Raw genomic sequence first — 23,920 nt, 5'->3', positions numbered from 1 at the left:
CACTCAAAATGAGACTAAGACTACCCGAGCAGTCTGGGACTGGCTCATGTAGTAAAAATGTAAAAAAAAAAAAAAAAGGCTCACAAATTTCTCAAGTTCAAATACCCCTTGCTGCACTGTGTTATTAGCTGTCTAAGTGTATGTCAGGCAGTACACAGTGTTCTTGTGTGCACAGCGTTATGTGCTTGTCCGTCCGACGATGTGCAAAAGTACGCAAAATTTTTACCAATTACATGAGACAGTAGGGTCAGCATTCTTTTCAACCCCAACATTCATATGCGGCCCAGCGACTGTACACCGAACCACTAATCAAGCGTGCTCATTATGCCTCTGCAGGTTTTCTACATTTCATCTGTCCCGAGTGAGCCCAGATGTGCCAGATATCACGCTTTCATTATAAGAATAATAAGCGCCTCAGCCACTCGGACATGATCTAGATAATTTGTATTGTGTCGCCGATTGTGCGCCTGGCCCCGCGCCAAGCAAGAGACAATGGCCTGCAGTGTTAAGCGCTCGTTGTGCGCCGGATTCAAGAAGACGAGCAGATTCCACGGTGTCTGCAGGCTCATCTGGGTTTGTGTACTTAAAAGCAGCACTGAGTCTTTGTTCGGAGAAGCGTCTCTGAAATACCGCTTCGATTTATACGCCGAGAAAGAGAAGATAGTGAGCCATGGCTTTGCTCTGACTCAAGGCACATTTTGAACTGCACTTAGAGCCAAGGATACTGAATATAATTCTTTATGCTGCAGATGCTAAGGGCTTTTTATTTAAATTCTCCTGCGGGAATAACTGAAGCAAGCCTTGCAGCTCTATTTCAGAGGGTGTGAAAGTAGGGAAAGATCTGAGAGTGTGATGCACAGACAGACATATCACATGAGGAAGAAAGAAAAAGATTTGATGGTGTTATGAGGGTGAAAGCCTTCAACGGCATAAATACATGTATTTCTAGAGGCGCCCTAACTCGATTCCCGGAGTACCTGGAAACAAGCACTGTTTGGTGATCTCCTTGCTCGGAGACACCCGGTTCTAATTAGATTGGAAAAAATCACCAGACTGTGCAGAACTCTGGCCCTCCAGCTCTCCAGATAGGCACCCCCTTCTTATTGGATTGGAAGAATAGTACACGACAAGAAGGATGTAAAAAGAAATAGAACGATATAAATGCTAATGAAATCCCTTCATCAGGTCTGCTGTAGTTTCTTCCTAAACTATCAGTTCGGATGGTGTGTGGGGAGCATCGGAAATTTCAGAAAGTATTCTGAGCTCGACTGGAGCGCGCGTGTTGCATAACAATGGTGACAGAAAAACTCTAAAGCAGCTTTCTCCCAATGAAAACATGGCCAAGAGTGCTTTTGGGGTGGTAAATGGCTCAGCTGGGGACCTGAATTTCAGGCAGAAGTCTCAGCTTGTGGTATCAAAAACTTTCTTTGTATTCACAGAAAAACATTTTCAGAAAGACTAATCCTTGTCCAGCTAGCATTCAAAATTGGTGGGTAGTGCTGGGATCTGGGAAACATCTGAAGAACAAAGGAGACATGAGCGAGAACTGTGAACTGTCTGTGTAGACAGTTCTTTACACCTAGGGTTTTGTAGGTGTTTTTAGCCAAGCCAGGTTTCTCAGTGTAAAAAATCTTATTTGACTTGCGTACCATTTTTCTTTATCACGGTGAACCGTATGTCTCATGACCACTATCGAGAGTAGGCTGCTTCTTTCTCCTTTTGATTCTCCTGCACTTTGGTGCCGTTTGTTCTGTCCGGATCAAAGCGAACAGCCATGAAATTAACTCCCGTCTTCGAATGAACCCAAATGCAGCCAGGTGGACTAAAGTAGAAACACAGAAGCATCTGTTATAATGCTCCCAGAGTCTAGACTAGTGCTTTTTTCGTGAGTATATGGCTCACAGGATTTTATTATACCTTTTTAATATAGATTTCCCCAATTAGCTAGACAGCCAAAGATTGACACTGGTCAAAGAAGTAAATTTCACCTAATCCTGTAAGAACATTCTTATTGGACATTGATAAGGTCATGATTTGGTTTTCTGAATAGTTGAGAAATATCAAAAGCATTTATTTCACTCATTTATAACCTAATGATATATATAGGAAACCCAAACCGAACTGCTTTTTCTGGACATGACTAAAGAACCCATCTTGTTTGCAATCGTGAAAAAATCTCATGTGAAGTATCCCCACGTTCCTCCCCATCCTAGTGACTTTGCTTATACGCAGGAAGGAAGCTGTTCTAATGAGTTATTTTCCTGGGTAACGTAATTGTACATGGACGCGACGGCGAAATTGTACCTAAATGACTCGCAGCATCCGTTATTACCTTTAATGAATACTGGTACATGAATTCCACAAGGAGTCAATGGTTCAAGCTCAGCTCCTTGAAACCCAGTGAGAAAATAATAATAATTCGCTGAGGGGTTCCACGTTGTCTCTTAGAGAGACAAACCGTTAACGGTGTTTTATACCTTTTACAATCCAAATCAGAAATTTAAGTTCCCCTTGTTTAGACAGATTTTCTGACAATTTGAATGGTCCTGAGATGCAACTGATCCTGTTCCCTTCTGCTCTCCGGACTTGCCAGATCCATTCTGATGCCCTATTTCTGCATGGAGTTCTCTTCAAATACTCACTAACGCTAAGGATGGATCCACCTGACCAGCCTAAGGATCCATGAAGTTGCTGTAAATGGTTAAACTCAAGAAACAATGAGGACGTATTTGGACTGTGATTAGTGTGGACAGTCTGCTGCAATGGCTTGTGGCTGTAATTGGCATGAAGAATTGTTTTCATTCAAGTGTCCATCAGTGAACTGCATATAACCTCAGATGATGGAGTTATAATAAATGGACACATTCTGTGTCATTCAGACTAGGATGATGGTTCCCTTTCAAATCTGGTTCCTCCTACACCATCTCAGGAAGTTTTTCCACTGGTTTGCCCATTAGGGATAAACTTATAGGGACTAATTTATGATGTAAAATTGCTTTGCGATAATGTCCATTGTTCAACAGATGTGACCGTAAGAACGAAACCTAATATCAGTCACTGTAATACTAAATATATGTGTTCATACTGTACTAATGTAATACTTATGACGAAGTTGTGCTTACTATTTTGATGAGTATTTCCAAATAATTCTTACCTTCACTGACTCTGCTTTTTAAAATGTAAGACATGAAAATCTCACGGTCTACAATCAAAGCCCAACATGTCTTCTACAAATCAAAGAAGTCCAAACAGCAAGAAATCTCCAGAATGTTCTCCCTGATTGAGACCAAATTGACAACAACGTTTTTCCCCCCATCATAATTAACTGTCTAGCGAAGATTGCACAGTCCAATCCAATCAATGCATCACTGCCTAAGCCTATCATCTTCCATCATCGCTCAGATTAATCGCTGCATCATTCTTACATTTTCTTGAAGTCCATGACGGTGTATTCTGGCCAGTTGATGTAACAGACGATACGGCCAGACAGCTCGTACACATCGGAGTAGTAGTACTGTGGAAAGGTGAGCAGAAAAGCGAGCACCCAGATCATGCCAATGATCACTTTGGTCTGCGTCGAAGAGAGCCGCTGCTTCAGGGGGTGGATGATGGCCATGTACCTGCAAAGAATAATACAAAAAAAGCACAGCATTCACCAACACAGATTCAAAGATTTGTCTAAAGATGAATCGGTGCATTAAATCTGCACTTGAAACGTCTCCAAATAAAAACTAATAATGACACAAATAGGGTATTTAGGACAATATTCTTCCAATTACTTATTCAATTTACTTCAGTTTTTCCTCATGAATGAGTCACGGTGACAGCAGGCTAAGAAACCTATCATAGATGTCTCGAATTCTGGCTAGAAATTTAAACTGTAAGATCCCCTCTACCCTAGGGGCCCAAATCTAGTGAATTATTAGCACCCAGTGAGAAAAAGAACCAAAATAAATGAGTGCTAATTTTACCTCAGACATATTTACCCAGTGTATAGTTTTGTACCAAATGTAACTGAAGCATGCCAATAATGTGTTAGATTTGAGGTTCATCACGGGATATTTTGATACAGAATGATACGTCCATGATCGTATCCGCTAACGGACCATGTATTGATCCGTGCAACTCAATATTTGGCCGAAGAGCACCTCATCTGAGACAAATCCGCATCTAGCATTGACTCTCACAGCTTGTCTGTTTTACAAATAATGCAGGGACGCCGCCGAGCCGGGAGCCTGCTGCGCTTTGTTGTTCCTCCATTTGGCCAAATGAAGTGCTAAATATCGAGCTAAAGAAGTTTTTGATGTTTACTGTGAAGCGAGAAACTTGGCTGTAGCATGAAAAAAAACTGTTAAAGAAGGAGACATCACACATTTTATCTCTTTATAGCTAATTTCATTGTCTCTTCTTCGTTAGCATCTCGTGTCTATTTGTTGAAGAGAAATTGCAAGGCATACACTGATTAAAACAAATTGCTGATACTGGAGACTCCTTTCATTACTTGTTACTATAGAAAAAGCACTGTATTTATGTGGCACATATATTTCAGCACAGTGAAATTTTGGCCTTTACATTATTTTCAAGTCAGAGCACATATAAAGCACCCTTTAAGAAAGAGAGTAATATGAGCCCTCTTTAAGGACCCACAGTGGCAGTTTGTATGCTTGACCCCCCCACTATTCTGATCAGCAACTTACTGACCACTGGGCCAACTCTAGCAGCAATGGAGCTTGAACTCCCGAACTTCTGATAAGTAACCCAAAGCCTTAAGTATTGAGCCTCCACTACTCTAAAACTTTAGTTTGTTAGGAATCTTGGGTCAGAGCAAAGGGTCAGAAATGGTAGCTCACACATGGAGCAGAAGAGGTTAAGGGTCCAGCAGTGGCAGTGTGTGTGGCAGTGTGTGAGCATCATTCTGATTAGCAACCCACTGACCACTTGACAACTGACCCACCACTGCCCCTTTAAAATATTTTTTGAATATCCCAGCTTGCTATGAAGCTGGGGACAGAGTGCAGGGTCAATAGATCAAGGTAATACACATCTGAAGCTATAAGATTAAAAGCTATGCTTGTGGACACAGCACTAGCAGCAATTGGGCTTGAACACCCAACCTTCTGATCAGCAACCCAAAGCCTTAACCATTGAGCCTCCACTACCCTAAATCTTTTGTGCACTTTCAAGGTTGTTAGGAATCTGAGCAAAGGCCAGCCATTATACCTCACTTCTGGAGCAAAGAAGGTTAAGGGTCTTGCTCAAGGGCTCAACAGTGGCACTGTGTGGGCTTGAACCCCCAATGTTCTGATCAGCAACCCACTCACCCCTTGACCACTGAACCGCTGGTGCCCTCTTAAAATATTTCTCATACATCTCATCTTTCTAGGAAGCTGGGGTCAGAGCTCAGGGCCAGCCATTATATAAAGGATAGAGTCTTTGCATAAGGGCCCAGAAGTGGCATTGTGTGGGCTTGACCCCCAAACATTCTGATCAGCAACCCAATGACAATTTGACTACTGAACTGCCAATGACCCCTTAATATTTTTCTCATATATCCAAGATTATATGAGTCTGGGGTCAGAGCACAGGGTCAGCCCTGATACCCTACTTCTGGAGCAGAGAAGGTTAAGGACCTTGTTTAAGGGCCCAGCTTGGCACTGCTTGAGCTTGAACCACTGACCATCCAATCAGTACCTCAGAGCCTCACCCATTGAGCCTCCACTGCTCTCTCAGAAGGAGTGCATTGATTTACAGCTGTCAGAGCTGCCGTTATAGAAATTTAATCAGCACCTTTTGACCAATGGAAAAGAAATACAACAGCCATGACTGGATAGATGGATGAACAGATCAGACAGCATGGTTACACCCTCTCCTTTGCTTCTTATGACATTTGAGGATTTATGGAATGTAAAGGAAACTGATTAAACATGGCCTTTTTATATACGATTGAACGGCAGACTCTATTAAATCCTCTTTACAAATCAGATAAAGGTCGCCAAGTACCTTTCATGCTACAACAACGTATTGCTTGAAAAAGAAAATCTTTTTTATATTAGGAACACCTGTTACACTCAGCAATCGTTTGAACAAATATACTTATAATACAGGTCACTTTGCTGGGGCACAAGTACCGACTGTCGCCTAGCTGCTTAAGCGAAATAAATTACTAGCACGCTTCTACGCTAATCGATGCAAACAGACTGCATACACTCTCCAAAAAACGATACGGAGATTCACTTTGGGGGTATTGTCTCCATAGAACGCACACATTTTTTATTTACCTTTAATTAGCAATTGGATCAGTGCTCCAATTGTTTGTACACCAGAGGAACAAAGATACAATATTTGCTTACGTTTACACTAGTGTTTCATCGCCTTTAAATCGCGAGCTCTTTCTTTAAAAGAAAAAGAAATTGCTGGACTGAGCATGGAAATACCGTTTTTTTTTTCCTGGTCAACCCTAAGTAGCTTAAACGCAGGACACGATTTTTCAAAAGGGGAAATAAAGGTCTCTGATTATTTTAAAAGTGCCCTTGATAGAACCACTGGGATGAGATGGAAAAGTACAGCTTGGTCCACTTGTTCCTGAGATTTTTGACTGAATAATTAAAACAGGAAAGTAGAATCGTGCGACCGATATGTTAAATATCTTTAAGCACACATCCCATAAAGGTCCTTCTTTTTCGATCACGTCCACGCTACAGCCATAAGAGGTGCAAAGCCGAGCTCGCTCTCCGCCTGACCCTTTGAACCGTGTCCTGGTGCTTTCAATTCATTTCCTCTTATTTGACTCATCCCGAGCGCCCCATTACTGCGCCGCATAGACCGAGCGTCTCTGCGGAAAAGAGGGCCCCCAAAAAAAACATACAATACAGTAAAACAGTAGGAGTAGAATCTTGCTGGAGGAGAAGCGTTTCTATTTCTATTCTACACAAGACCATTTGCTGCTTCCCTTGAACCTTGGATTCCCTTCAATTATCTTTAAAAGCAATGAAAGCCAATTAGGCGTTGCCTGTTATTCCGATTGCGTTCTTTTTTTCCTTCGTAGTTTTTCTCATGAATAATACACAACTCGTCTTGCATCTGATTCGCAGATTCCCTCGAATGCCTCTGAAATAATTTGTGTTTATTTCCAGGAAACAACCCCCACATCACCCGCCGCCTTCGTTCCACACCACAAATGATCACTTATAGCAATTTGTACAGCAATGAGCGGCTAATTAGACGCCTTTTTAAAAAAAGATCCTCGAACGGTTTTGTGCGCAGCGATCTTTATTTATTTATTTAGTGCCTCGCTGATTTCTTTTTTGTCCCCAAAGGAAATTCCCTCACGAGCATTGAAAAGACCCTTGATGTGATGTGCTTGTTCGATGTGTGGAAAACAGCAAAGGGGCCTTTTTCACCAGTCAGGACTCGCGGAATGGGATAAACAGCTCCGCTTTGGAAGCGCACAGAGGCATACATTAAGATGATTTGCGGCCGCTGAGGTCCCGTCTCAGGCTTTACGGCTTTAATTGGAAAGGAGCGTCAAAACGGCGACGCCGAGGTTTTATCGTGCGCGGACGTGGCTCCGTTTTCGGCTGCCAACACGTCGTCGAACTCGTCTCTGTTCCGTGTCGAAAACAGGGACGAGCATAAAAAGACGAGGACAAGTGTTTCTACGCTACAGTGATGCTTTCCTTAATATATTATGCTGATAAAAAGAGGATGAAGGTTTGTCGATCGTCTTCAACATTCTATTCCACACTGAGTTCTTTCTTTCTTTCTTTCTTTCTTTCTTTCTTTCTTTCTTTCTTTCTTTTAATCCACTTCTTTTCTTTCTTTCTTTCTTTCTTTCTTTCTTTTAATCCACTTTCTGTCTTTCTTTCTTTCTTTCTTTCTTTCTTTCTTTCTTAATCCACCTTCTTTCTTTCTTTCAAATCAATATCAAATCACATCAAATCAAATTAAATTTTTCTTTCTTTCTTTCTTTCTTTCTTTCTTTCTTTCTTTCTTTCTTTCTTTCTTTCTTTCTAAATCCACTTCCTTTTCTTTTTTAAATCCATTTTTTCTTTCTTTCTAAATCTATCTTTCTTTCTTTCTTTCTTTCTTTCTTTCTTTCTTTCTTTCTTCCTTCCTTCCTTCCTTCCTTCCTTTCTTTCTTCTTTCTTTCAGCACCAGCTACATATGAATGGCATGGAATCAAGACTCTGGTCTTTCTTGCATACACCCACTCACACACACACACACACAGTCAGAGCGAGGTGGAAAGAATAACCGAAAAGGGAAAACGATACAGGGTTGTTTTCGTTTGTTAATTGGTGCTTGTGTGAATGTTAATAAAACACACCTGCAGTGTGTGTGTGTGTGTGTGTGTGTGTGTGTGTGTGTGTGTGTGTGTGTGTGTGTGTGCATTCGAAGCACAACTAGAAATAAATCCACTTCCTGTAAAGTAGAGAGTGAACAACTACTACATATGTTTATTATTTTGTAAACAGAATCCTAGATTCTGATTGGTCCTGGCACAGTGTTTTTGAAAAAAGGAAGTCCACACGCGGCGATTTCAAATTCGGAGGAAAACGAAAAAGTATTGGGACACGTGACTTTTCCAGCCGCATGTGTTTCCACACCAACCTGTTGTAAAGAGTAGCTGCATTAGAGAACAACACATCCACCACTATGCTTCACCATGAGTATGGGGTTCTATGGGGATTAATGATAAGCCAGCAGTCCTACCATGTCGCTGAGAAGAATGTAAAAGAGCAGAAAGCTATCAGCTCTTTCTTTCTTTCTTTCTTTCTTTCTCTTTTTTAATTTAAATTTCAATTTGTATGTGGTCCCTTTCCCCCCCCCTTTTTCCTTACATTACTTCTTCATCCGTTTTCACATTGCCAGATGTTCCAAAAGCTTTCCTTTATTCCTTCTTTGTCCTTCTTTCTTTCTAACACCTCTTTTTCTCCCTTCTTTCTTTCATTCTTTTTGTGTAATAACTTAAAGTAGTTAACCTGTAAAGTATTTTCTTTCTTTTGTTCTACTTCTTTCTTTTCTCCCTACTTCTTCTTTCCTTATTTATTTTCCACTCCCCTTATTTCTATCTTTCTTGTTGTCTTTTCTCTTATTCCTTTTTTCCTTTGTGTTGCTGTACATTTTTTGGAGGAATATGAAAAAATAATAATGGACGTCATTGTGGTGGTTTCTCCACTTGCTCGTGATGGTCTTCACGATGCTGCTCTTCGGTGTATCTAATGTCTCGGAAATGGTTTTCTGAGTCAACACATCACCGCTATGTGCTTTTATCACTGCATCCTGTGGCTTTAACAGGGGTGTGTAAAAGTTTTTACACCCACTGCACATATACACGGATGAATAATTGGCTCCATGAAACCCGAGGTGCGAAGCCGTCACCTGATTCTCATGTGGAGGTGTGAAGCTCTTGGTTCACTCAGCACCAGGGCTTCTTCAGGGCTGTGTGGATGGTGTGGGAATTCTTGTTTTTTTTTTTGTCTTGTTGCCACACTGCTTGTCTAAAGTTTTCGTGAAGATCCTCATTTTCGTCTTTGTTCACTTTTCCGTGGCTCCTCGAGAACCTCAGCACTGTCTAGAAGAAAAGCATGCCAGGGCTCTCCATCTTAACCAGAAAAACCCGAGAGGAATCTCTGAAAGCCCTCAGAGAACATCAGTGCCGAGGACACAACTTTCTAAAGCTGTGATTCTGTTGTTCTTTCTTTCTTTCTTCACTTCTTTCTTTTAGTAAAATAATGGCAGTTCTTCATCTATAAAACAAGGTTTTTCTTGTTATTCCTTTCATTCCTTCTTTGTTCTTTTTACATTCTTTCCTTCCACTTTTTTCTAACACTCTTCCTTCCTTCTTTCTTTCTTTCTTTCTTTCTTTCTTTCTTTCTTTCTTTCTTTCTTTCTTTCTTTCTTTCTTTCGACCCCTTCTTTCTTTTTCTTTCTTTCTTTCTTTCTTTCTTTCTTTCTTTCTTTCTTTCTTTCTTTCTTTCTCCTTACCTTATCTTTCTTTCTTTTTCTTTCTTTCTTTTAGTAAAATAATGGCAGTTCTTCATCTATAAAACAAGGTTTTTTGTATATCCTTTCATTCCTTCTTTTTCTTTTACATTCTTTCCTTCCCTTTTTTTCTAACACTTTCTTTCTTTCTTTCTTTCTTTCTTTCTTTCTTTCTTTCTTTCTTTCTTTCTCTTTCTTTCACTACCTCTCCTTTCTTTTTGTTCTTTCTTTCTTTCTTTTTTTTTATCTCTTTCTTGTTCTCTTTTCAGTTATTTTCTTTTCCTTTGTCCAGTTAATGTTTCTTTTTTTTTTCTTTCTTTTGGCCATCGTTCTTTCTTTGTTATTAGAGTTACACACTGTAATTATAGAAACGATCCAGTATTAGACTGAGTGCAGGAATATAAAGCTGAGATGTGATTGGCTGTCAGTGCAAAAGATTTCACAGCGTTGTGGCGTAAACATCAGTGAACACTGATGAGCTTCATTTTATTTGAAGCAGGTGTTGAGTTACGCCTGTAACGCTGCCTGGTGTGGGGTATTAATATCAGCTATTTGCAGGAAATGCACTTTTGGATAACTTTTGTGTAAAACACTGCAGAACCACGCACACACTCTTGAGTAGCTTGGAGCTGTCCACATCTGAAGTTCCTCCAGACCCCGGTGTAATATCCCGAGCTTAATGTCGTGCAGGAGTGTAAACACTGCTTTGACTCATGTCCTAATATAGAGTCTCAGCATTTAGGATCGGTTCTTCTCGGCTACGCTTCTCCACTGGCTCTGACACGCGATTCAAAATGATCCTGGAGGGACTTAATGTCAGCGCAGAGACGTGCCGTCTCCCATGTGGCGCTTAAAACAAGCTTGTTCTCAGATGATCTGCCAACAGAATGTGTCTTCCTCATACTGCTGTTTTCTTCTTCGTTTTATAATTGTTCCTCGGTTTTCCAGACATCTCTGTTCAGTGAGCTGTTCACCCTGCTACACCCTGCACCTTCCACTATTCAAGTTCCTGTCCTACAGCCTGTTCCACACCCTGTTCCTCTCCCTTTCCTACATCCTGCCTATACACTGTTCCACTTCCTCTCCTACACCCTGTTTCCCCACCAAGAACTATACACTGTTCCACAACCTGTCTTACACCCTGTTCCTCTCCCTTTCCTACACCCTGTTCCTCTCCAAGTCCTATACACTGTTCCATTTCCTGTCCTACACCCTGTTCCACACCCTGTTCCACTCTCTTACCTACACACTGTTCCACTTCCTGTCCTACACCCTGTTCCTCTCCCTCTCCTACACCCTGTTCTACACACTGTTCCACTTTCTGTCCTACACCCTGTTCCTCTCCCTCTCCTACACCCTGTCCTAAAACTGTTCCATGTCCTGTCCCACACCCTGTTCCTCTCCCTGTCCTATACACTGTTCCACTTCCTCTCCTATACCCTGTTCCTCTCCGCTCCCTGTCCTATACACTGTTCCACTTCCTCTCCTACACCCTGTTCCCCTCCGCTCCCTGTCCTACACCCTGTTCCTTTCCCTTCCCTGTCCTACAGTCTGTTCCACACCCTATTCCACTCCCTGTCCTGCACTATGTTCTACACCCTGTTCCACACCATTACCTACACCCTCTTCCACTCTCTGCCCTAGACCCAATTCCACTCCCTGTCCTGCATCATGTCCTACACCCTGTTAAATGTTCCACACTATTACCTACACCCTGTTCCACTCCATGTCCTACACCCTGTTCCACTCCATTCTGTCCTAGAGCCTTGTTGCATTCACTTGAGAAAAGACACATGAACATGGGAAAAGTTATAGTTAATGATGTTCAGCGGGCTTAACCATTTCCCTCTGTTCAGAAATCATGATGAATCCATAATGTACCAACACTGAGCAAGAACATCTCGCAAAAAGGTTCAAATTATATATACATATATGCTACAACTGATGTAAGTCACACTGATTTCTGAAACAGATTTAGAAGCGTGTCTTGTGGTGAGCTAGCAGTCATGTGTGGTCCTTGAGATCAATTTGATTTTTGAACCCAGATAAAGGCCAGGTCAGTTCTCCCGAGGACAGAAGTGTACCAGCAGACAGATTTACACACGTTTTTTTTTCCGTGCGGCGTTTCAGATGCAGGATTACAGCTAATAGGATTAGCGCTAATGCAAATCTGATTCTACAATAAACAGCACAATGTAGAAATTATGATTATTACAGAGGATGAAGCAAAGTCATGGCTTTAAGACTGCAGTGAACTTTTCATTTCAAAAGCTCTTCTCAAACAAAGCCAGAGATTTTCCCATTTATTCCTGTCCTGCATTTTTGCGTCGTATCCGTCCTCGCAGTAGTTTTCATGCTACTGGAAAAATGGTTTCTTTTACCTACAAAAAATAATCCAGATGTTGCTAATCCAGGTTTTTTTTTCTGTGGAGTTTAATTTAGTCATAAATATCACCATCCTTACAATTTGTTGGTCTGATCCTAGGAGTTTTAAGTTCTATCTTGTTTGGTATCTTTGGTAAACACCTGGGAATAAAAGGAAAACAATTCTAAAGTCTCACGACATATTCATCTTTTTCCTCAAACCCAAAATCTACAGCAATGACTTGACCTTAAATCTAGGGTGATGAGTGTATGAATAAAAAGAGAGACAGGAGTGTGATGAGTGAATGATTATAATAAATAAAGAGAGACAGGAGTGTGATGAGTGAATAAATATAATGAATAAAGAGAGACAGGAGTGTGATGAGTGAATGAATAAAAAGAGAGACAGGAGTGTGATGAGTGAATGAATAAAAAGAGAGACAGGAGTGTGATGAGTGAATGAATATAATAAATAAAGAGACAGGAGTGTGATGAGTGAATGAATAAAGTAAGACAGCAGTGTGATAAGTGAATGAATAAAGAGAGACAGGAGTGTGATGAGTGAATGAATATAATGAATAAAGAGAGACAAGAGGTTGATGAGTAAATGAATAAAGCAAGACAGGAGTGTGATGAGTGAATGAATAAAGAGAGCCAGGAGTGTGATGAGTGAATGAATAAAGAGAGACAGGAGTGTGATAAGTAAAATAATATAATAAATAAAGAGAGACAGGAATGTGATGAGTGAATGAATAAAGAGAGACAGGAGTGTTATGAATGAATGATTATAATGAATAAAGAGAGACTGGAGTGTGATGAGTGAATGAATAAAGCGAGACAGGAGGTTGATGAGTAAATGAATAAAGCGAGACAGGAGGTTGATGAGTGAATGAATAAAGAGAGACAGGAGTGTGATGACTGAATGAATATAATGAATAAAGAGAGACAGGAGTGTGATGAGTGAATGAATAAAGAGACAGGAGTGTGAAGAGTGAATGAATAAAGAGAGACAGAAGTGTCATGAGTGAATGAATAAAGAGAGACAGGAGTGTGATGAGTGAATGATTATAATGAATAAAAAGACAGGAGTGTGATGAGTGAATGAATAAAGAGACAGGAGTGTGATGAGTGAATGATTATAATGAATAAAGAGAGACAGGAATGTGATGAGTAAATGAATAAAGAGAGACAGGAGTGTGATGAGTAAGTGAATAAAGAGAGACAGGAGGTTGATGAGTGAATGAATAAAGAGAGACAGGAGTGTGATTAGTGAATAAATAAAGAGAGACAGGAGTGTGATGAGTGAATGATTATAATGAATAAAGAGAGACAGGAGTGTGATGAGTGAATGAATAAAGCGACACAGAAGGTTGATGAGTGAATGAATAAAACGAGACAGGAGTGTGATGAGTGAATTAATATAATGAATAAAGGGAGACAGGAGTGTGATGAGTGAATGAATAAAGAGAGACAGGAGTGTGATGAGTGAATGATTATAATTAATAAAGAGAGACAGGAGTGTGATGCGTGAATGAATAAAGAGAGACAGGAGTGTGATGAGTGAATGAATAAAGAGAGACAGGAGTGTGATGAGTGAATGAATAAAGAGAGACAGGAGGTTGATGAGTGAATGATTATAATGAATCAAGAGAGACAGGAGTGTGATGAGTAAATGAAAATAATGAATAAAGAGAGACAGGAGTGTGATGAGTGAATGATTATAATAAATAAAGAGAGACAGGAATGTGATGAGTAAATGAATAAAGAGAGACAGGAGTGTAGTGAGTAAGTGAATAAAGAGAGACGGAGGTTAATGAGTGAATGAATAAAGAGAGACAGAAGTGTGATGAGTGAATGAATAAAGAGAGACAGGAGTGTGATGAGTGAATTATTATAATGAATAAAGAGAGACAGGAGTGTGATGAGTGAATGAATAAAGAGAGACAGGAGTGTGATAAGTGAATGAATAAAGAGAGACAGGAGTGTGATGAGTGAATGAATAAAGAGAGACAGGAGTGTGATGAGTAAATGATTAAAATGAATAAAGAGAGACAGGAGTGTGATGAGTGAATGAATAAAGTGAGACAGGAGTGTGATGAGTAAATGAATAAAGAGAGACAGGAGTGTGATGAGTGAATGAACAAAGAGGGACAGGAGTGTGATGAGTGAATGATTATAATGAATAAAGAGAGACAGGAGTGTAATGAGTAAGTGAATAAAGAGAGACAGGAATGTGACGAGTAAATGAATAAAGAGAGACAGGAGTGTGATGAGTAAGTGAATAAAGAGAGACAGGAGGTTGATGAGTGAATGATTATAATGAATCAAGAGAGACAGGAGTGTGATGAGTGAATGAAAATAATGAATAAAGAGAGACAGGAGTGTGATGAGTGAATGAATATAATGAATAAAAGAGACAGGAGAGTGATGAGTGAATGATTACAATGAATAAAGAGAGACAGGAGTGATGAGTGAATGAATAAAGAGAGACAGGAGTGATGAGTGAATGAATAAAGAGAGACAGGAGTGTGATGAGTGAATGATTACAATGAATAAAGAGAGACAGGAGTGTGATGAGTGAATGAATAAAGAGAGACAGGAGTGTGATGAGTGAATGAATAAAGAGAGACAGGAGTGTGATGAATGAATGAATAAAGAGAGACAGGAGTGATGAGTGAATGAATAAAGAGAGACAGGAGTGTGATGAGTGAATGATTACAATGAATAAAGAGAGACAGGAGTGTGATGAGTGAATGAATAAAGAGAGACAGGAGTGTGATGAGTGAATGAATAAAGAGAGACAGGAGTGTGATGAATGAATGAATAAAGAGAGACAGGAGTGTGATGAGTGAATGAATAAAGAGAGACAGGAGTGTGATGAGTGAATGAATAAAGAGAGACAGGAGTGTGATGAGTGAATGATTATAATGAATAAAGAGAGACAGGAGGTTGATGAGTAAGTGGGTATTAGTAGGTGATCAGAGAAAGTCTGAAGATCCGACCTGTCCACGGCGATGGCAGTCATGGAGTAGATGCTGGCGAACACAGCTGCGATGGGGAAGAAGTTGTGGAAGCGGCAGTAGCCGAGGCCGAAGTACCACTCGTTGTGCACCGCGTACACGAAGTTCACCACGGTGTTGAAGGCGGACATGGACGCCTCGGCGAACGCCAGGTTCACCAGGAAGTAGTTGGTGACGGTGCGCATTCGCTTGTGCGCCACGATGATCCAGACGACGGTCACGTTGCCCACCACCGCCACCAGCACGATGGCGCCGTAGGCGATCGCCCAGAGCGCGATGCGCCACGCGGGCTGCGTGAACTGGTTCCAGTATTGCGCGTCGGTGTCGTTGCTCGGCTCCGCGCTCCAGTTCTCCGGGGAGTCGGTGTACGCGAACAGCGGGTCCATCTTCACCCGACAGTCAGTGGAATGCTTTTTTTTCCTTCTATCTCTTCTTCTATATTTGGTTTCCTCCTGTCCCTAACCGGCCGTGCTCGAGCGCTCCGTTACCGCACACACCGCGCTACTAACTTCTATGGGGCTCCATGTGGGTCTCCGACGCGCGTCTCGCGCTCCGACTCCTTTTTTTCACTTTCTGCGGCGAGCGCGGTGCCGACCGATATAAAGCTCGCGCGCACACGCACACACACGCGCGCGTGCTCACGTGTCCCCTTTCTCTCTCTCTCTCTCTCTCTCTCACACACACACACACACACACACACACACTCTTTATTACGCTGAAATTGAACCCTGATACCTCAAAACCCAGCTGTGGATTACGCGTTAAACAGGAGGTAGTGCGCTCGAAGAAATGGACATTAAAGAGAAGTGTAGTGTGCACTCTATCAAGTGATCAAAAAAGAAACCTTTTGCCATCGAGCCATTTATAATCACTCCTTATTATTATTATTATTATTATTATTATTATTATTATTATTGTAGTGCACATAATGATTAAAGTGTGCACTTAGAAATAGGTTGGAGACATTCCCCAAATGCACCCTTTTATCCACCCCTCCCCACTATATACACTATTTAGTGCCCTGAGTAGTACAGGACGGTATTTAGTGTCCTTATAGAGTGACATACTGAGTGCAGTCAGTAGTGATGGGAAGATCGGATCATTTTAGTGACTCGGTTCTTTGATTCCTTGTTTGGAGTCCACCAACCCGACTTTGACCATAGTTCCAATAGTGGTGGGCGGTCAGGGTCATCAAACCCTTCTCTGCTGGCCTAAACACTATCAGAAGCACTGACCTACATTTACAACCTAAAATTGTATTCATTTATTCCCAACAGTTTATTCTCTTCATTTCGTAGCATTTCTCTCGGCTGAACTGCGTCCAGAGCGTGTATGTGGATGGTAGATATTTTTGTCCAATCAGATTTCAGCCTCTATGTGCTGCCATGTCAATCTAATCTGCCCTAGAGCCTTCGCAATCAGTACTGCTGGCCTTTTTACCTTGGTTTTCTTAATAAAGAGCTCTGTTTCTTTAACCAATCAGATTTCATATTCACCACACAGGGCAGCTAGCAGGCTCAGAATAGCTTCAGCATTTTTCCGTCCTCTGATTGGTTGGTCAGAGGGAAACAGCCAAGTTTGACTGGTAAAACACGTGTGTAGCTCTGCCCACATTAATACACCAGACTTTTTTGTGCCTACAGAGGAAGAAGAATTGGTCTCGGACATACTTAAAAATACATTTTGAAGAAAAGCTAGACATGGTGAGGAGGTCCAACCCCGCAGCTAGCTAGCGTGTCTCAGCCCGGGAAAGGGTTTGTTCTCCACTCCCAGACCAGTGAATACGAGTTGTTATGTTTTTGTCATGTTATTAGACAAATATTGATTCTGAACTGCTCCAGATGTTGTAGGTGCACAGTTTTGGTTGTAGTGTAGATGTTTGGAGTCTGAACTGGGTTTGTTGCTTTAGTAAAATGTCATTCATCCTCCATATGTGAAATGTCTCTCTCTCTGTAATGCCACGTGTTGTTATAATGCGTTTTTGCACAGTATTTAAGTTTTCTATAATCGTGACGTCATAGTGGTGGTATTAAGAGGTGGATTAAGTCGGGTACGTCCCCACTGAAGGGCCAGGTACCAAATGCACGGCCCGCCACTGTCTAGGGTTCCGTTCCATTTGTAGTGCACTTGAAGACGAGATATTGAAGTTGAGCTCATGTCAGAGCTGCTTACTGGTTATAAGAACGAGCGCTCCAGATGGCGCAGAAGTGCAGAAACAGGGTGCATATTTGGACACAGCCACTTCTTCCCTCTCGGTGACACTAGGAGGCGACAGGTCGTGGAGTGGACTAAAGTGGTTTTGGACCCTGTGTAGGAAATCTAGGAAGACTTTCCCTTGAAAGGCCTCGCTAGTCAAGATAAAGTGTATGTAGTGCACTTAAAAAGCAGTAAAGGTGAAAATGGATCTGAAATGGTTCCTGTAGATGGTGTGTAATGGGACACAGCCAATTAACAGCACGTGTATGCACTTGTATAAGTGGAAAGTCACACTCAACAAATTATTTATATATATGGTATAGAAAGTGCACTTACATATAAAGTAATGAAACACTTCCTGTCCTATTTGGAAGTAATGGAGAAGCCGTAAAAAAACAACAATATTTCACTACTAATAGTGCACTTGTTCAGAAACCCAATTGGAAACTAGCCCATATTTGAGCAACGCCATACCAAATAGAATAGAAGAAGCTTTCCACCCTATGTAGTGCACCTGTTTGGAGTGCACTACTGGGGAAAATCCTTCTGTAGAAGAGTCTTCTCCTCACACATGGACAACACACCCAGGATGCTGTAAAAGGCGTCGCTAATGTAGTGGTGATTTAAGTCGCTCACACACTCCACACACACACACACACACACACACACACACACACACACACACACACACACACTCCACAAGCTCATTCTCTCAGTACTCAGGGCTTATTGGTCGTATCCTAAATGTCAATATCCGAGTAAATGTCAGCCGTCTGATCGATCACGTCTCGAAAAAACACTGCTCACCAGCGCCCTCTGTAGGAGTCGGAGTTGGAGTGGGGCCCAGGCTTCAGCGTACGCACACGGAGTTCATAATAGGCTAATTAGCAAATCTTTTGTGCAGGAAAAGACGTACGGTGTCACGGCCCGGAAAATGAATTTACAAATGAATCGACGGAATCTGTTTCTCTTTCCTAAAGCAGATAATTAATCATGTAATAAATGAATAAATCATAAACACACTATTTACATTTACACTCCAAGTCCCTTCAGTATGACCGGTGCAAAACGCCGGACTTTGGCTTTCCAGGCCACGCAATCGATCTGAAGGAATACTTTTCCCAATACTTTTAACTAATATAGATCCAAATCCCTTTGTATGCTGGTCTTCCTGTTTCCAGGCCATGTCCTGCAACGAATCATTCATCTACTCTCCATGTGTTGGTGATTCTCCATGCTTTCCAAGATGCATTATTGTCTTCCATAAAGTTCTCCAGCTACTTCCATTTCCTTTTAGTACACTTCAGCATGTTCTACCACACACCCACACACCCACATACACACCAGACACTCATAACCTCCTCATGACCCATTCCCTGGACATCCCTCATCCCTTTTTTTTAATCGCTAGACTTCACTTATTGAAGAGAAAAAAAACATGCGATAGTAATAAGGCTCTCGAGGCCGAAGCACCTGTGAGATTGTCCCCTGAAGCCGCCTAATTGCAGAATCTCGCTTCGTTTTGATCGTTTGTCGCTTATGAGCTTCGTTTTGTCACACGAGACACGGTGTCCTAAAGCTAAGGGAGAGAAAAAGGCATCTTCCTATCACAGAAATCGATCTAAGGTGAGAAAAACCCGAAATTTCATTTCACACACCAATTGGCGTCGAGTATAATCCATGATGGGGAGGGGAAAGAGATGGCAAGCGAGATCGCTAATGGCTCTCTGGTGCGATATATATATATATATATATATATATATATATATATATATATATATATATATATATATATATATTTTTTTTTTTTTTTTTTTTACTGCTTCCTGTCCAGAAACACCATGGCTGTCAGTGTGAGGTGGGAAAAAATAAACACCAACAAAAAATACTAATATAGAAATGGTAGGATGGTGTGATATTATCTGTGTGTCCAGCAGACTTTGACTCCTCCTGATCCTGACAGGAATGCTTGGCAGGGTTTTCGAGAAAAGGCGTAAATAAATCGGAGAACCTGCTTTTATCCACTGTCACGTTTTTGACATTTTTATATATATATACCTTCTCCTTCAGAGGTTTTCATTTATTTTTTTACTTGCAGCATTGTACACTAATACTGAAGAGATCCAGACTATGAAAGAATATGTATGGAATTACTCTTCAGTCTTTTGCATTTTTTTTGCTCTTAGCCTCATTAATTTGTCACCTTGGTTTTCCAACAATCTTAAGGAATTTCCAAACGTGCTGAGTGGCTTGTTGGCTGCTTTTCCTTCACTCACCACTCCAACTCATTCCAAACCATCTCAACTGGATTTACATTGGTGATTCTGGACGCCAAGTCATCTGCACTCCATCACTCTCCTGATTGAACAAATAGCTCTGACATATCCTTGAGGTGTGTTCGATGTTATTGTCCTGTCAGAAAACAAATGATCGTCCCAATAAATACAAAATACAAAATACAAAAAAACGCCGTATGATGGTTGTGATGATGAGATGGCTATAAAATGCTTTGCCGCCAATTGTGACCAAATCAACAACAGTGTCAGCATCTCCACACCATCACACCTCCTCCTCCATGCTTCACAGTGGTAATCACACATTCATGAACCATCCGTTCACCCTCTAACAAAGACAAAATAAGATATCTCAAATTTGACCTAATCAGACCAAAGGACAAAGCGAGTCTTTTCTCCTTGTTGTTCTTCTTGTTGTTTGAACACGAAGGCCTGATTCACAAAGTCTACTCTGAACAGTAGATGCTGAAATATGTCTGCTAACAAAACTCTAAGAAGAATTTATGTTAGAATTAACTTTGGTGGCTGTTAATTCTAATAAATGTATCCTCTGCAGCAGAGGTAGCTCTTGGTTTTCCTTTTCTAGAATAGTCATAGCATTTGGTGGTTTTGGAGACTGCAATTAGGGATGCATATAAAGATTTTTTCGAATTGACTGACCTGCATTTTTTAAAATAATAATGGACTGTCTGTTCTCTTTACTCAACTGAGTGTTTTCTTTCGATAATATGGATTGTACAGTACCACTAATGGGGCATTGTCATGCTGGAACAGGTTTTCAACTCCTAGTTTAATTGAAGAACCACAAATGGTGGAAAAGGCGTCTATATTTACATATTTGGTATAGTATATCAAATACTATAGCAGTACCCTATCATCAGGTTATGTTGTAGTGCAGGTCTGAAGTGAGAGTCAAAACACAAATCGAAGAGTCTAATTGCTTTGAAAACTTGACAGGAAATTTAGAGCAAAATAAGCAAAAAATGTGATCAATCTTTTTTCAAAATAATTATTGTGTAATTGTTGTCTTTGGCATCTCAAGAGTTTGGATGGGGTTCCTCCCTTTTAGTCATGTCTAAATACCTATTTAGGAAGAAAGGAGTGGTATCAATACCGTAATACAAACCACTTACTGTTAGCTGGAATCATTTACACACTGTAAGTCAAGTCAAGTCAAGAGGCTTTTAATGACATTTCTACTTTCTTTCCGATTTTTATAATTTTTTTAGGATTAAATGGCAGACTGCCAAGCCACTTAAATCGAGGGATCAAGGAGCAAGAACTTTGCTGCATTTTTACAGCCAACGAGTCATAAAGTGATCACGGATCGGGAACATTTCGCTAGTCCCTGCACTGGTTGGCCGTAGCGCCGCTGTCACCCTGGGCGTCTTGGGCTGTAAAACACAGTGATAGAAGCCATGTTTTTGGCTGAACTTGCCAACGTAAACACGCCTTGGTGTGTGTTGCCTCCTAAACAGCGTTGGTGATCATCTAGCTTATTATTTTCTTTCGCTTTCCTACTCTTGTGGTGGTCCGTCTCATACTTGTTGTGCGTCCACATCAACGCAGCCAATAAAATGCGCCTTGCTAATTTCCACTTAAAATGAAGCAATAAAACAATGATTGCCAAGTTTTACACACCACAGTCTTGAGATCCCTGATAAGCAGCAGGTTTGTGTCACGACACCCAGTGTTCTGTACAATTCCTTCTGCAAACACTTCTACACTTTTACTTTCTAAGAAGTTCACCACTGCTTATTTATTCAGCTTATTCTAATACCACAGACACACATTTATGCCTTACATCACATCCAGCGTTTTCTTTTCTTGCGATGCTCCTCAGGGATGAATCTCCAGGGCACGTGGCATTTCCGCAGCAATTCGTTTTGGTCGCGAAAATCATTATTTGCACTGTATCAAAGTGTTCATCTTGAGCCTGTGAGGAAATTCTGGGCTTTCAAGTAGTGTAAGAACATTACTTTATGTGAGCAAAAGTTTGTGGCCATTTTGAACGTCACATTCCACTCGTCTGGGAAGATGTTCCAATAGATTTTGTAGAGATTTTTGCTCATTCAGACATATGAGCATCAGTAAAATCAGGTACTGATGTATGTGAGGAAGTGAGGAGGCCTGGGATGCCGTTTTAATGTAGCAATATGGTTAAGATCAGATGTCTATAGCTTTTGGAAAGCATATCTTCATGAAGCTGGCTTTGTGCATAGATGCATTGTCATGCTGGAAAGTGAAATCCTAAACATCCCATACAATTGTTTATCTCCAAATTTGTAAGGAAGAACCAGACATGGCAGGAAAAGTCAGGTGTCTCAAAACCTTTGGATTTATAGCTTATCTACACAGGATTTTCTTCAGGATTGTGGTATAAAAAATATAAAGCACTTCTGAGTATTTTCTATTCAATGCTACAAACACACTTTTTCTGGAGAGGAAACCTTTTTTTAGGTGTTTATTTCCACAGAGGGAAATCTGAAGAACACGCACACGCAGGACTGTCTGTCGCGGTGTCAAAACGAGAAGCCGCGTCACCACCTCAATCATCTTCCTGCTCCGCTGATCATTTTCAATTATGCGCGATTATGTTCCGGGCCACAGCTGTGACTGAGAAGAAGGCAGGTGTGTGGTGACCGGCCACATGTTCTACCATTACCGTGCTAATTCAGTTATAATCCCACGCCATCCCTGGAACCAGATGTGTCCCAGTGCCTGGGATAATACCAATACAGTGTCTGCTGGGTTCTCCTTTCCCCAGCACATTGTATCAACTAAATTTTATTAAAAAAAAGACCCTTCCAATTAATTTGGAACCTGAGGTGATTTTTGAGGTAAATCCATTTTTTCAACTCATCAAATGATGATTCAAACAACCAATGCAGCGAGATGATATGAGAGTTGATGTTGATAGTTGATAGCAGCACCAATCAGAATACAGAATTCAAACATGTACTATAAATCAGAGGAAGCAGACGATTACGGATAATTATATCATATTAAAATGCTACCTTTGGTCCTTGATTGTCAAGAATTTAAAGAAAAAATTCACGCCATGACAGGGTTGTGAATTTGCATATACAAACGGTGTGTAATTGGAGGTATAGGTTAATGTTTACCTCAGGAACACAGTGATTGGTTTAGAAACCACTTACTTAGTCCTTAGTCATTAGTTCGATGTTGTGTTGTGTGTTGTGTAGCTCTATGTGGTTTGATGTAACAACACGGTTCTGGAGAAACGTTGTTTTATTTCACTATGTACAATGCCAGCTATATACAACCACAACCACAAAACAAGCTTCTTGACTCGACTTGAATGGTCTAGAAATTGTGTGTGAGTCTTCAGCTAACTGCCTAATGCAGTTGTGGCCTGTGTCAGACTTGGTATACCATAAGCTTAAAACTTTGTTCAGAGGAATTATAGCAAAATAAAAAATGTTATTACATAAAAATGCATTAAAAAAAAGGGAAAAATAAGCACTTTTTTCAATGTTTTAGGAGAAGAGTAGGTCTTCACCCAGAAGGTCCTCACCTAGTGAAATTTGAGGAACACAATTGGATGCCTTTGGAGACCCAAACCTGGCATGACATTGTTCCTGTGCACAAAGCCAGCTCCATGGGTTGGAAGTGTGCGGAAGATCTTGAATGGCTCAATATCTTGAGCCCAAACCCCATTGAACAGGCTGACTGTGAACGCTGACTGCATCCCAGGCCTCCTCACTTATATCAGTACCTGACTGATACCTGTTCAATAAGCAAATACAAAGCATATGTGTTTAGAATAAAATTCAATATTCGATTTGAATAGTCAGATGAAACAAACATCTCCGGTGTTTGGTGTACGCGCTCGCCTATATACACTGCATGACCAAAAGTATGTGCACCCCTTACTGTTACAGCCATCTATGCTTGATGAAACTTTATTTCCAGATTTGATAAACAAACTCCACTCCTGCAGGCTTTACTCTAGATTTTTGGGGTGTGCTTGTCAGGATTAGAGATTATTCAACTACAAGAGCATCGAGACCAGACACTGATGTTGCTGAAGGAGGTCTG

At 40.9% G+C, this 23,920-nt stretch overlaps 1 protein-coding gene across 6 annotated transcripts in view; it reads right to left on the bottom strand.

Moving 5' to 3' along the window:
- The window catches only part of tacr1a (tachykinin receptor 1a), a 48,547-nt gene extending 32,515 nt beyond the window's left edge, over positions 1-16,032 (bottom strand). For 4 of the 6 annotated variants that reach the window (XR_006924710.1, XR_006924709.1, XR_006924708.1 and 1 more), the window contains exons 1-2: positions 15,351-16,032; positions 3,426-3,620 (exon numbers count right to left, since the gene is read on the bottom strand). Coding sequence is in view for 2 of the 6 variants with exons in the window: in XM_046841824.1 (XP_046697780.1) it covers positions 3,426-3,620; positions 15,351-15,754 (599 nt within the window). In the remaining 4 variants the exon portion in view is untranslated. The remainder of the gene's footprint in view (positions 1-3,425; positions 3,621-15,350) is intronic. The other 2 variants (XM_046841824.1, XM_046841823.1) reach the window with 1 other exon arrangement.
- Between the last annotated feature and the right edge of the window lie 7,888 nt (positions 16,033-23,920).

This window comes from Silurus meridionalis, chromosome 27 (genome assembly GCF_014805685.1).
Source record: "Silurus meridionalis isolate SWU-2019-XX chromosome 27, ASM1480568v1, whole genome shotgun sequence".
NCBI classification, from domain to species: Eukaryota; Metazoa; Chordata; class Actinopteri; order Siluriformes; family Siluridae; genus Silurus; species Silurus meridionalis.
The sequence above is the reverse complement of the archived record's forward strand: the minus strand, read 5'-3'. Positions and strand labels throughout refer to the sequence as shown.